The following is a 12912-nucleotide window of genomic DNA, read 5'->3' on the forward strand; positions in this document are numbered from 1 at the left end:
AGACCAATGTTACCCCCTTCCATGTAGTATGAGAGCCATATCTACACAGTCTATTCTATGGAGCTGAACTCCCCATCAGATAGAAATCCTTGCAAGATGCTGCACACAAAGATGCTGTACAGACACAAAAGATCAGTATCTGCAAAAGATCTGTTCCTGCAAAATGCATTCATAGTCCATGATATCCACCAGGATGGATTTTCAGATCTGCAGATGAATGTCAGTTAAACAAGGTGTGTATGAGGATCTGCAGATCTCATAGACAATGAATGCAATTTGCAGAAACGGATCTTTGGCAGGAACAGATCTTTTGCAGATACTGATCTTTTGTGTCTGTACAGCATCTTTGTGTGCAGCATCTTGCAAAGATTTTTTTCTGATGGGGAGTTCAGCTCCATAGAATAGACCGTGTAGAGTGTGGCTCTCATACTACATGGAAGGGGGTAAAATTGGTCTGATCATTCATTTCCAAAAGACTATGGTCTGATGTGTGTATGTGGCCTTAGAGTAACATAGCAAGCGCTACAAACTTATGGCAATGATAAGAGCTCCACTCGTCCTGCCCTAAGCCCCTGCGGTTTTGTAGTGCTCGCTATGCTACTCTGATAAGGCGCGTTAACTTTGATAAGGCGTACTATTTGTCTTAGTGAATCAAGCCCATTAGCTTCCATGAAAGCAGGAAGTAGACACTGCAGATTTATTGCAGGATTTATATCAGCTGTAACAAATGTTTATACTGTTGCTTATATTATGCTGTTGCTTATCTTTTTTAGGGCAGAAAGGTTCTGAGTTCAGGTTCACTTTAAGGACTACAGATCCTTTTAAAAATGCACAACAAACCCATTCATATCTTATGAGCTCTAAACCCTTTTGAAAAATGCCAATATCCTGAGTGTATTGCTGATCTTCCCACTAGATGCAGAGTCTCTGATCTGCAAGAGAACTTGGTGCAGATGCTTCGATTTCCAGCATCGTTTACTAGATGCTTGTTACAGACCAGAAGCTCAAATGGTGGAGACCAAAACTGTCAGCATCAGAGACAGAACAAGAGGCCATGTTTGGAGGAGGTCAAGAAAACCATCTTTCAGAACAGATCAAATATAACCCCCACATAGGATTATAAGGCATTTGTGAACTTACCTAAAGTCTGTAGTAGAATAGTTTCAAGTAATACGAGCTCCTGGGCTTGCTGTAGGTATGCCTAAAACGGCAGATCACAAGCATAAATACCGAGGTGTTCCAAAGCAGCAGACAGTTTTATAGCTGGCCACACATTTCACAATCGGGCTGTACAATCCTCACGAGGATAATGCTACAGTGATGAAGAGGAGAAGTGCACAGGGTGGCACTAGATGCCCTGATTGGCAGCTCCAAGGGGGTAGCAAGGCTTGAAGGCTGTGCCACCAGATCAGTAGAGTTATGAGGATGATGAACAGAAGAGCATATAGAAATCCGGGCACCAGCCAGCAGGATATGCTGCAAACAACACCTTTTATTCCAGCCCCAAGATCCCTGACAGAGTAATTGTAGAGGGATCTTGGGGATGGAATAAAAGGTGTTTGCAGCATATCCTGCTGGCTGGTGCCCGGATTTCTATATGCTCTTCTGTTCATCATAATGCTACAGTGGAAGAATGGTTTCTGGCAATTTCAGTAATGTTGTTACACATTTTCTGTAATCGTTGCCACTTTTCTTCTTGGGCTTTTACTTCGTACAGCACAACACCCTTATGCTAAGTACACACATGCGTCAACGATCGTTCGTTATGAACGACGAATGAACTTTTAATTGAAGAAAGAACGACCTAAGTAAAGTTAGTTGTAAAAGGTGTGTAACGATCTGATTGTTAAAACGAATGTTACATCACATAAAGCAATGATTGCGCTTGCGCATAAAAAATGAAAAGCTCCATGCAGAAATAGTGAAATGCGCATGTCATGCCTAGTATGAACGATCGTTTCCAACGATGTACTACTTTTGCAAACGATCGTCGTTGGGAAAAATCCGCCAAGCTAGATCATTCGTTTTGAACGATCTAGCTCGTCCGTCGTTAGACTTCATGGTAGTTGGCTGCTTTTTTTTTTTCAAACGATCGTCGTTTGAAATGATCGGGGAACGATCGTTTCAAACGACTATAGTCGCATGTGTGTACGCACCTATAGGGTAGAGGTGCACTGCAGAGCACTTTGAGAAGTTAATTTTTTTAAAAAAAAACACACTCCCATGGACTTTAATACTGCAGTAAATGGCAATCACATTTTTTTTGTGTGAACATTTGCGCTTTGCAGTGCGTCTCTGCCCTGAAACAAGTGGTTAGTGAAATAGCAGAGAGATCGCAGATTGTATGGTGTGGGACCAGCTGATGGTGCAAAATAATTCACAAATGTTAGAGCCCATACACACAAATCTTCCATGAGAGTGAATTGTGCGCGTTTTTTTTTTGTAACATTAAGAACTTATCACCAGTATAGTGGAAAAGAGGTAGAGAATGTTGTTGAGAAAACATATAAAAGGTAAAAAGTGGCAAAGGAAAAAAAAAAAAAAAAATATTCTGCCAGCTTACAGGTCCATAAACAAACTTGCCACAGAGCAAACTTAAAGTGAACCAGAGATGAAGCGCACATACATATATACATACATATTTCTCTATCTATATATCTATCAGTGGGAACATTAGAGAAACCACCTGCACTGCTCTGTTTCATCCTTCACTGCTCAGTCTGCTTGTTTTCAGCCCTGATAAAATCCCCGACTTAAGCCTCTCATTTAACGTGCAACGTTAAAAAAAAAAAAGTTTCACCGCAGACTAACGCACAGCAATACTAAGTCTGTGTGACATTCACAGTGCACACATTGCGTTTGTGTGTAACCTGTAGCGTTATTAGAAAGTGCTGCATGCTGTGCGTTAAACATGTTAGCTGTGTTGGACTGTTTGCACATGCTCAGTAATGACTTGGAAGCACTTTTCATTGCCTGTATGCTCTACTGTATGCGATAACAGGGCATTAAGTTAGGTTGCGACTTTGCAATTTGCTTTGCGACTTTACCGCCGCATCAAAATGCAACATCCTACTGTGAAAGAGGCATGAGCATTCAGTCTGACTTCTCTAATATTTTAAGCCCAAGCCTGCCCCCTTCTGGCTCTGCTATAATGATTCCTGAGCAAAGCCAGACTGAATGCTCAGTGGGGGATTTTATCAGGGTTGATAACAAGCAGACTGAGCAGTGAAGGATGAAACAGAGAGCAGGGTAGGTGTTTTCTCTAATGTTCCCACTGATATATATGGTAAAATACATGAGGGTGCTTCGTCTCTGGTTCACTTTAACTAACGTGCCAAGTAGCATTGACCTTAATTTCAGCAACATTATGTCAGTCTCATGTAACAGCCCCCCTTAACCACCCTGGCGTTCTGATTAAAATCGCCAGGGTGGCTGCGGGAGGGTTTTTTTTTAAATAAAAAAAAAAACTATTTCATGCAGCCAACTGAAAGTTGGCTGCATGAAAGCCCACTAGAGGGCGCTCCGGAGGCGTTCTTCCGATCGCCTCCAGCGCTCAGAATAAACAAGGAAGGCCGCAATGAGCGGCCTTCCTTGTTTTGCTTACATCGTCGCCATAGCGACGAGCGGAGTGACGTCATGGACGTCAGCCGCCTCCGATCCAGCCCTTAGCGCTTTTTGTTCCGGCTACGCTGGGCTCGGGCGGCTGGGGGGACCCTCTTTCGCCGCTGCACGCGGCGCATCGCCGCGCTGCAGCGGCGATCAGGCAGAACACGCGGCTGGCAAAGTGCCGGCTGCGTGTGCTGCTTTTTATTTCATTAAAATCGGCCCAGCAGGGCCTGAGCGGCAGCCTCTGGCGGTGTTGGACGAGCTGAGCTCGTCCAGACCGCTCAGCAGGTTAAGCCTCACACACTTTTGACTGAAGTTGGCTGAGGCGGCCGATAACTACCATCTCAGCCAATAATCAAGTGTGTGTACAGAGACTCACGACCCCCAACGTGCAAGTGATCCACTCACTCCCAGTGACGAGTGATACTATTGTCCACGCCACTCCCCCCCCTACCCGCTTTGTGACATCACGCACACGCCACTCCGTCATCCGTCCGTATAGCAACAGAACGTGCAGTCTTGCAACTGCCCAGCAATGCCGCTCAAGGGGATTGGGTCCCGATGGGCGGCATCCAAAGTTGTGTACGCAGTATGCCACAGCTCCAACCCCCCCAGTGAACAAACATCCTTTAGATTGTAAGCCTCTGGCAGGGTCCTCCACTCCCTAGTGTAATCTACAGGATCATATGCTCCTGTCCTATGACAGCCTGTACTTGTATTACTGGGCCTACCTAACCAGCCCATATTGCATGATCATGTATTTTGTACAATTTGTATATATAACTTTAATAATAATAATAATAATAAAAAAATACAACATACACTTACATCGCTTTTTGTATCCAGCGGTGGGTCCAAAGGATTAAGACACGCGTGGGACACCTTAATTACATGTTCAAGTTTGCGCGGCTGCTCCTCCACTTTCGCAGCCAAGAATAAAGCAGTCGGGGAAATTATCTACAAATAAACGCATGAAAATGTTAATGCAATTTTTTTTTTTTGCTAAAATAATGTGTACAAAAGGATGATGGAGCCTTAAAGTAAACAGGGGAAAAAAAAAAAAAAAAAAAAAAAAACGCTGCAAACACCAAACTGTTAAAAATAAAAACACGTCTATATCCAATACTTAGTGAACGCCATTACCCATTTCCCCTCCTGGCCACCATGGACGCGGGGCTTAGATATAATTTGGCTGACAGCGGCCGGATTGCACTGTTTTTATTGTAGTTTGGGCTCTGTCTTTTGACGGCGCACAAATTACTGACTGAGCGCCCTGCTATAGCCGTAATTCACATTACAGCCCAAGGGGCGCCTGGTGCTTCCAAATTTACACCGCAGTTTGTGCCAGACTTGCGTGATCATGACTAGCAAATCAGAAACTTGGATACCCATCACCTAACAAAACATATCACATGCATCTCCATGAGTTCTCCTAGACATGACATAATGAGTTGCAATTCCTTTAATTGAAGAAAAACACTTAAAGGGAACCTAAACTGAGAAGGATATGGATTGTTTCTTTTATAATAATACCAGTTGCCTGACTCTCCTGCTGATTCTGTGTCTCTAATACTTTCAGTCAGGTGCTTTGACTGAAGTCAGACTGGATTAGCTGCATGCTTGTTTCAGGTGTGTGATTCAGCTACTACTACAGCCAAAAAGATGAGCAGGACTGCCAGGCAACTGGTATTATTTAAAAGGAAACATCCATATTCCTCTCAGTTTAGGTTCCCTTTAAACACATTCATGCTACTGAGAAGTACTAAGAACTAACAACATCCTATACATGGCAACACTGTCAGAGAACAGGAAGTTACGGAAGATACTCCTGGAAGATACTCCTTTTCTCAATGAGGGCACAAACACCAATGAAAAACCCAACCCTGCACATCCTCACACAGGAGTCAAAATAATCTGCCCTGGTTTATCACACTACTTCTACAGAGGCTCTGTAACATTTCACTACTATCACTGTAAAAATCAGCTTGGCAAGGATGATCTCGCAAGAGAACATAACTTGGGAAAATCCAGGCATCAAGGCCACATAATACTGGTAGCACAGCCATCGCCATGGGGGGGGGGGGGGGCACTTATGCCAAATACTACACACACATCCAATTGCCTGCAATGTGGTGGCCTTCAGCCACGATCTATGACCAACCAAAACCGGGAGGATAAAAACAATGCAGCATTAAAGGATACCACAACCGAAGGGTTGTGGTAAAAATCATTGCAGCACTTTGTAGCTTGTAATTAGAACATACCCACTGTTCCTTCGCCCCCTCCGTCTGCCGCCATTCAGAGTGTATCCATCCCGGTGAGCGGCGACTTCCTTGACCTTTGACCTGGACATACTGCGCCCTGCGCGCGCAGTATGTCCTCCCCCTTGTCTTCCGGCCGGCGCATAGTGCGAGCATGTGACGCTCAGTGTAATGCAGCGCAGAGCAGTCAGCGTGCTTCTGTGCCTTGCACTGTGCACCAGCCAGCAGACAAGGTGGGGGGGGGGGGGGGGGGGGGGGGGGGGAGAGGACATACTGCGCGCATAGGGCGCAGTGTGTCCGGGTCAAAGGTCAGGGAAGTCGCCGCTCACCGGGATGGATACACTCTGAATGGCGGCGGGGGGGGGGGGGGGGGGGCTGCAATGATTTATTTTACCCTTCGGTTGTGGCATCCTTTAAAGAAGAGGTGCCTTTATAATCACGTCATTTAACAATCAAATTAAGCACTTGGAAATCTAAAAAACTCTGAATATGATTGGTGAAGATAAACTGTACAATTAAATGCCAAAGCAGCCAGAGAATAACGTAACCATTCAGGTACAAACACCAGCTATGCAGAGGAAATAAGATTTCAAGGTGTTAAGTAAGCCAGAGCCGCTCCCCTGGGAGCTGATCATTTCCTGTGTCAAGCTAAGCAAATACAGTAGAATATCGTTATAGTAAACCTCTTACTATTGTAAATTTAGTCTTCAAGTGCCAACCATACGCCTATATAAATATACAATGTATGACCAATTTTGCTATAGTAAAGTGCTTGGCCAGGTCCCTTGAAGTATACTATCTGGGGCATGTTGTAGTAAATGCAATAGAGAATTTTCCAGCAATTAACCTTTTATTTCATAGCCTGTGTGACACAGTCCCTACAGTTAGAGATGAACAATGCAATGTTAATTCCAGAATCTATGTAAAATTTCAACCAGCTTTGAAGAGGTCAAAATCTATGCAATTTTTGGATTTTGCATGTATGCCAGCATTATTTTAGTATTTCATACAATAGTAACTTAAAGGACAACTGAAGTGAGAAGAATATGGAGGCTGCCGTATTTCCTTTTAAACAATACCAGTTGCCTGGCAGCCCTGCTGAACTCCTTGGCTGCAGTAGTGTTTGCATCACACCCTTAAAGCTAATGGGAACCCATGTAAAAAAAAATCAATAAAAAAAAAAAAAAAAACAGATACTCACCTAAGGAGAGGGAAGGCTCGGTCCTAATGAGCCTTCCCTCTCCTCTCCCGGTCTCGCGCAGGATCCCCCGTAGCAGTAATCGACCGTTTCGGTCAAATACTGCCACTTCCGCCGCCAAAGGGAGGTTTCCCTTTGCGCATGTGCAATTGCCCTCTATGATGCGTGTGCGCAGTATGGAGCCGCCAGCCTTCGGGAGCCAGAGTGCTCCCGAAGATTTCCGAAGTCCCCGGCGGCAGTTTTGCACGGAGGATCCACTGGGAGAGGAGAGGCTCACTAGGACTCAGAGCCTTCCTTCTCCTTAGGCGAGTATCTGACTTGTTTTGGGGTTACATTAGCTTTAACACAAGCATGCAGCTAATCTTGTGATCTGACAGGAACGTCAAACACCTTTGCGTGTTCTGATTTTATGGCTGAAAGTATTAGATGCAGCAGGATGCCAGGCAACTGGTATTGCTTAAAGGGACTCCGAGCTCATCTAAAAAATAAAAGTTGTACTCACCAGGGGCTTTCTCCAGCCCAGTGCTGGTCGGGAGGTCCCACGCCGGCGTCCTGGCTTCTCCTTCTCCCCGCTCCGGAATGGCTGACAGGCCGCAGCCTGGGCGACACTCTCCCGAGTGTCGGGCTGCTCCTTCCGCATATGACGCGGATTACGTCACGCGCCGGCCGCCTCGCGTCATCACGGCGGCCGGCGTGAAAGTACTGCGCATGCGCTATTAAAGCGCGCATGCGCAGTACTTTCACGCCGGCCGCCTCGCCTCATCACGTAATCCGCGTCATATGCGGAAGGAGCAGCCCGACACTCGGGAGAGTGTCGCCCGGGCTGCGGCCTGTCAGCCATTCCGGAGCTGGGAGAAGGAGAGGAGCCAGGACGCCGGCGTGGGACCTCCCGACCAGCACTTGGCTGGAGAAAGCCCCAGGTGAGTACAACTCATTTTTTTGATGAGCTCGGAGTCACTTTAACAGGAAATAAATAAGGCAGCCTCCATAACCCTCTCACTTCAGAGAGGGTTATGGATTAAGTAGCAACTTGGGTCACACATTTCAGTAAACAGCTACAAAATGCAGGTACAAAAAAAAAAAAGCAGCTTGATTATTGGCTCCTCTAGAGAACTGTTGGCAGCACAAAATTGGTATACTATGTACAGTGCTACAGAAAATAAGAGTGCTCTATAACTAAACTGGGATTTGACATAAAGCTAGACAAATCCTGGTTATCTGCTTTAATTCAGACTAATTTACACATTTTTAAAAACACTAAAAGTAAAATTACCTACAGAAGGACTACATTCATACATACAGTAAAATCAGCCCATGAAATTATGATATATAAGAAGATAACTTACGTGTCTGTGGTATTTCGTAAACGAGTGATGCATGTAGAAACGATGCATATAAACAATAGCTGTATTGATGGTCAGTTGAGATCTGTAGTTGTTTAGGTTAAGGAAAGTGGAAACCATTTTGGAAGTAAAAAAAATAAAAACAAAACCATACATGCAATTTCATCCCATCAATGAATATAAAAACCAGCTTGAACTAAACCCAGTGTTCTTAGAATTTTTTCCAGCCAGGTGGCATGAAAAAGTAGCCTGATGAGGCAATATGAGATAATGCAGTGCTGGTGCTTCTTTCCGCAACTCTGCACACTGTAAACCTAATTCTTGCATTCACTCTTAGCATGTGAAAATACACACACTACATCCTCCAGCTGCTACCATACACAAAAGCTGAAATGCAGAATCTCTATCAGCTTAAAGGTATAAGCTGCATAAGAGACACTGATCCAGGCAGTGACCTGACCCAACTGCCTGGGACAAATACAGAGAAGCTTGTAGAGTCTACCAGGAAGTTACCCATGTGAAATACACTGGAGGACCATGGAGAGCTTAACACTAGAAATAACCACTGAAATGCTATTCTTCATGCAAAGCTAGTTGCAATTTGTATGTAGCTTAAAAAAGAACAAAAAAAACAAAAAACACTATTTTGCCAACTTAAAGCTTCCAAAATCCAAACAACATACAACAGCTAAGTCAGAAAAATGTGCAATTCAATGGTCATTTCTAGATGAACCTACATAGTTCACTTGCAGAGGACAATAATCGACATAAAATAGACAGTCACTTATTCAAATAGACAGTCACTGTACATATAGTTTATTACAAGCCTTCTAAGCTAGATTGAAGCAAGCTTTCCAAAACTGGATCAGAGTTGAACATGAGCAACTGCAATATACATAGATATTTATATGATTTTATTGGCTTATTCAGCCATTTGAATACATACAAATTCATATGCAAGTCTCAGTTATGTTTTATTCTTGTATGGTTCTGATCCTGTTCTGTATAATGCTTGAAGAAAAAAAAAAATTACAAGTTTAAAATGCTTGCAATAAACCATGTGTATTGTGGGTAGCCCTAGTCCTGGGTCCCCATTCTGAATCCCAGCCAGGGCACTAGCTGCCCAGTTTGCATGCCCCCCCTGTGCTGGTGTGGATTTCCTTCCACGTTCCCCCCAAAAAAACATACAAGTTAAATGGCTTCCCCCTAAATTGGCCCTAGACAACAATGGACATATGCCTATGCTAGAGAGATTAGATTGTAAACCGCTCTAATGGGACAATTAGTGGCATGACTATGTACTCTGTCAATCATGATATTAAAATAGTTAAAAGAAAAAAAAAACCATCAGCTACCAAAAAGTATAAAAATGGCCTGGCACACATGTGCCTATGGTAAGGCCTTTAGATGCCGCATGATATGGCTAGGATCTCCCTACACTGCCACCAGCACGGCCCCATGAACCCAGCACCAGCGCTGCCCAGCCGCCTCCTGTTTCCCGGCACCATCCCCAGCGAGGATCCAGGAGAGCCGGGGACTCCTCAGTGACTGAGCCGGTGACCGGCTAACAGCCCCGGCCGAGGCACTGCTGAGGGCCCAGCACGTCCGCATGGAGTCCCCGGGGGATAAGGCCCCGTATTGCCCTGTTGTCACACCGCCCCAGCCCCCCTCAGCCCGCAGGCCCCCAGCCGGCACTAGGCCGCAATGCATGGGAAGGATACACGTTGAGCCGCTGGCCCATGTCCTGGATGAGGTTGGCCGCCTGCTGCCGGTACGAGAGCTCCTTGTCGGACTCCACTCCGCAGCGACGGGACGGGCTGGTGTCCAGCTGTTCCCGGGTAAAGAACCAGCAAGGGATCGGCACTTTCACCTCCTCCTCCATGGCACCCTTCTCCTTTTCCTTAGCCGCCGCCAGTGCGTCACAATCACCGGAAATTCCGTACAGGAAAAGCGTCGCACACACACGTGACCTCCCGGCAACAAGATTCGCGAACAGTAGTTCCTTTTCTCTCCTCAGGCCTAGCTGAGCTGGAAAGCGCTTGGAAGGCTCGCGTCGGGCGATCCCTAGGTAACCCCCTTCGGGGACGGACACGCCCCGTGGGCGTGGGGAGGTGTTGCAGAGCGCCGAGGCACGCCTTCTCCACATTTGTCAGAGCGTGCTCGGAGCCATAGCAACTGCTGGAGAGGCGGTGGGTCACGCCCACTGGGCGGATCTCGGACTCCCTTTGCATGAGAAAAGGTCTAGCGTGCGTGTGGGGGCCGCCGTGCTGCGGGGCTGTAATCTAATCATGTTACCTATTGTGTGGAGTGTCAATGGAAGGCTGTGGGGGATTTAGGCCCCCTGCTGTTCAGGGAGCCGGGACATTATGTGTATTCACTTTTTATTTACTATCAGTATTGTATTGCTTATTTTTATTTAGCATTAGCACAATGGTGCACTGTGTTTTCTCGTGTTATGTAAGCCTGAAATCTTATTTTATCAAAGGGAAAGAGGTTTCAGGGTAAATATCACCACCTTTCCATGACTAGCTATGTGTGCAGAGAGTAATTGAATTATGACCTTATTTTTAGCATTAGTTAGACTAATAGTTTTAATACCATTTATTTCATGTAAGTTTTTGTTCCATTAAGACAGTCAGGGCTGGAACCCACCAGAGCGATTTTTTGAGCGTTTAGGAAGCGCGAGAAATCGCAAGCGATTTCCCTAAACGCTCTGCCAATGTAAATGGATGGTGCAAATTCCACAGAAGCGATTGCGATTAGCAAAATCGCAAACGCAGGACATGCAGCATTTTGTTAGCGTTTGCGCTTCAATGTAATGTATATAATCACTGGTGTAATCGCTCATCAAAACTTGCAGGGAGCGATTTGCTAGCGTTTTAAAGTTAATGTACACTGTAACAAAATTAAAAATAATTGAAAGGACCAATCAGACTTTAAAACGCTAATCGCTAATCGCTACACAACCGCTGGCAAATTGAATACACTTTCTAAAATTGCTCCCTAAAATGCTCATGAAATCTCTTACAAACTGCTCATACAAAACGCAAGCGATTGCGATTAGCGATAGCGTTTTATAGTGGGTTCCAGCCCCCAGACCTTGTTCACATTATAGGCGTTTTTGTAAAAATTTAAGCGCGGGCAATTTTCAAAATCGCCTTGAAAGCGCTTGTGCAATGATTCTCTATGAGAAAATTAATATCTGAGCGGTTTGTTTGCGTTCCACTTAGACAACTGGTGCTTGGGCCATTTTTTAGGCGATTTGCCTCAATGGAAGGTATGGGAAAAACGCAAAACACTCACAAAATCGCTTTGGTAAGCGATTGCTTAAGCATTTAAAAAAAAAATACATTGTATTGTTTCTGGATTTTTTTCTGGATCAAAAGACGGAAGCGCTCTGAAAAAGCGCTTACCAAAACATAACTACTTGCAGAGTGACAAGTGGGAACGGCTCCTATTTATTAAATAGGAGCAATTCACTGTCCGTTTAGCAGTGGAGAACAGGCAAAAAACCTGTGCTCATGTGGGAACACAATCTGTATGCGGCATAGTTATGCAGTGCCTTACCGCAAAACGTCCGCATTAACAGTAAGGCCCCGTTCACAGTGGTGCGGTGTAACGGACGCTTTGTAACAAGGCTTACCACACTGCACCATCTGTGCGATGTTCACAGTGCGGTGGGTGCGTTGCGACGTAACGTAAAGTATTGAATGCAGTGTGTTACCTTTAAACGCACGTTAACAGTAAAATGAATCATGCTTTTAGTTGACTGTATGCTTCACTGTACCCGGTGCAACACAAGCATAAAGTGCAGGACCGCTGTGTCATTGCATTGCGTTCCTGCTTTCCTGTACAGTGAAAAAACAGCGTTTTGCTGATCACCAGCGATCAGCAAAACGCTACCAAAGCGCCCAGTGTGAACTAGCCCTAAGCCTAAACTAGTGGCTGGATAGTGTAATGGGTAAGGGCTCTGCCTCTGACACAGGAGACCTGGGTTCGAATCCTGGCTCTGCCTGTTCAGTAAGCCAGCACCTATTCAGTAGGGGACCTTGGGCAAGTCTCCCTAACACTGCTACTGCCTATAGAGCGCGTCCTAGTGGCTGCAGCTCTGGCGCTTTGAGTCCGCCAGGAGAAAAGCGCGATATAAATGTTCTGTGTTTGTTTGTTTGTTTGTTAAACTAAAAAAAAAAAACAACAAAAAAACAGGGGCTTCTACCAGCCCCCTGCAGCCATCCGGTGCCCTCGCAGTCACGGTCGGAGCCTCCTGTCCCCGGCCGCCAGCTACTTTCATTTTCGGCCAACAGGCTTACTGCGCCTGCGCAGGCCTGGCCACGTGTCTCCTTCTACGATTTCCCATCCGCAATAGTGCCCTGCGCAGGTGCAGGACAGTATTGCGGATGGAAACGCGTAGAAGAAGACCATTCGATTCAATCATTTTATAGAATTTAGTAGGAATCGACAATTGAGTGTGTTGCAGAATTCCCAATCAATGAAAAGTGGCTGA

General features: G+C 45.4%; 1 protein-coding gene across 4 annotated transcripts in view; it reads right to left on the minus strand.

Moving 5' to 3' along the window:
* CCNT2 (cyclin T2) overlaps positions 1-10471 on the minus strand; it is a 79597-nt gene extending 69126 nt beyond the window's left edge. The window contains exons 1-4 of one of the 4 annotated variants that reach the window (XM_068245935.1): positions 10130-10470; positions 8412-8493; positions 4429-4563; positions 1141-1201 (exon numbers count right to left, since the gene is read on the minus strand). In XM_068245935.1, coding sequence (XP_068102036.1) covers positions 1141-1201; positions 4429-4563; positions 8412-8493; positions 10130-10290 — 439 coding nt within the window. In that variant the 5' untranslated portion in view covers positions 10291-10470. Of the gene's footprint in view, positions 1-1140; positions 1202-4428; positions 4564-8411; positions 8494-10129 lie in introns of all 4 variants that reach the window. The other 3 variants (XM_068245934.1, XM_068245933.1, XM_068245932.1) reach the window with 3 other exon arrangements.
* Positions 10472-12912: the final 2441 nt, after the last annotated feature.

This window comes from Hyperolius riggenbachi, chromosome 7, assembly GCF_040937935.1.
Source record: "Hyperolius riggenbachi isolate aHypRig1 chromosome 7, aHypRig1.pri, whole genome shotgun sequence".
Classification (NCBI taxonomy): domain Eukaryota; kingdom Metazoa; phylum Chordata; class Amphibia; order Anura; family Hyperoliidae; genus Hyperolius; species Hyperolius riggenbachi.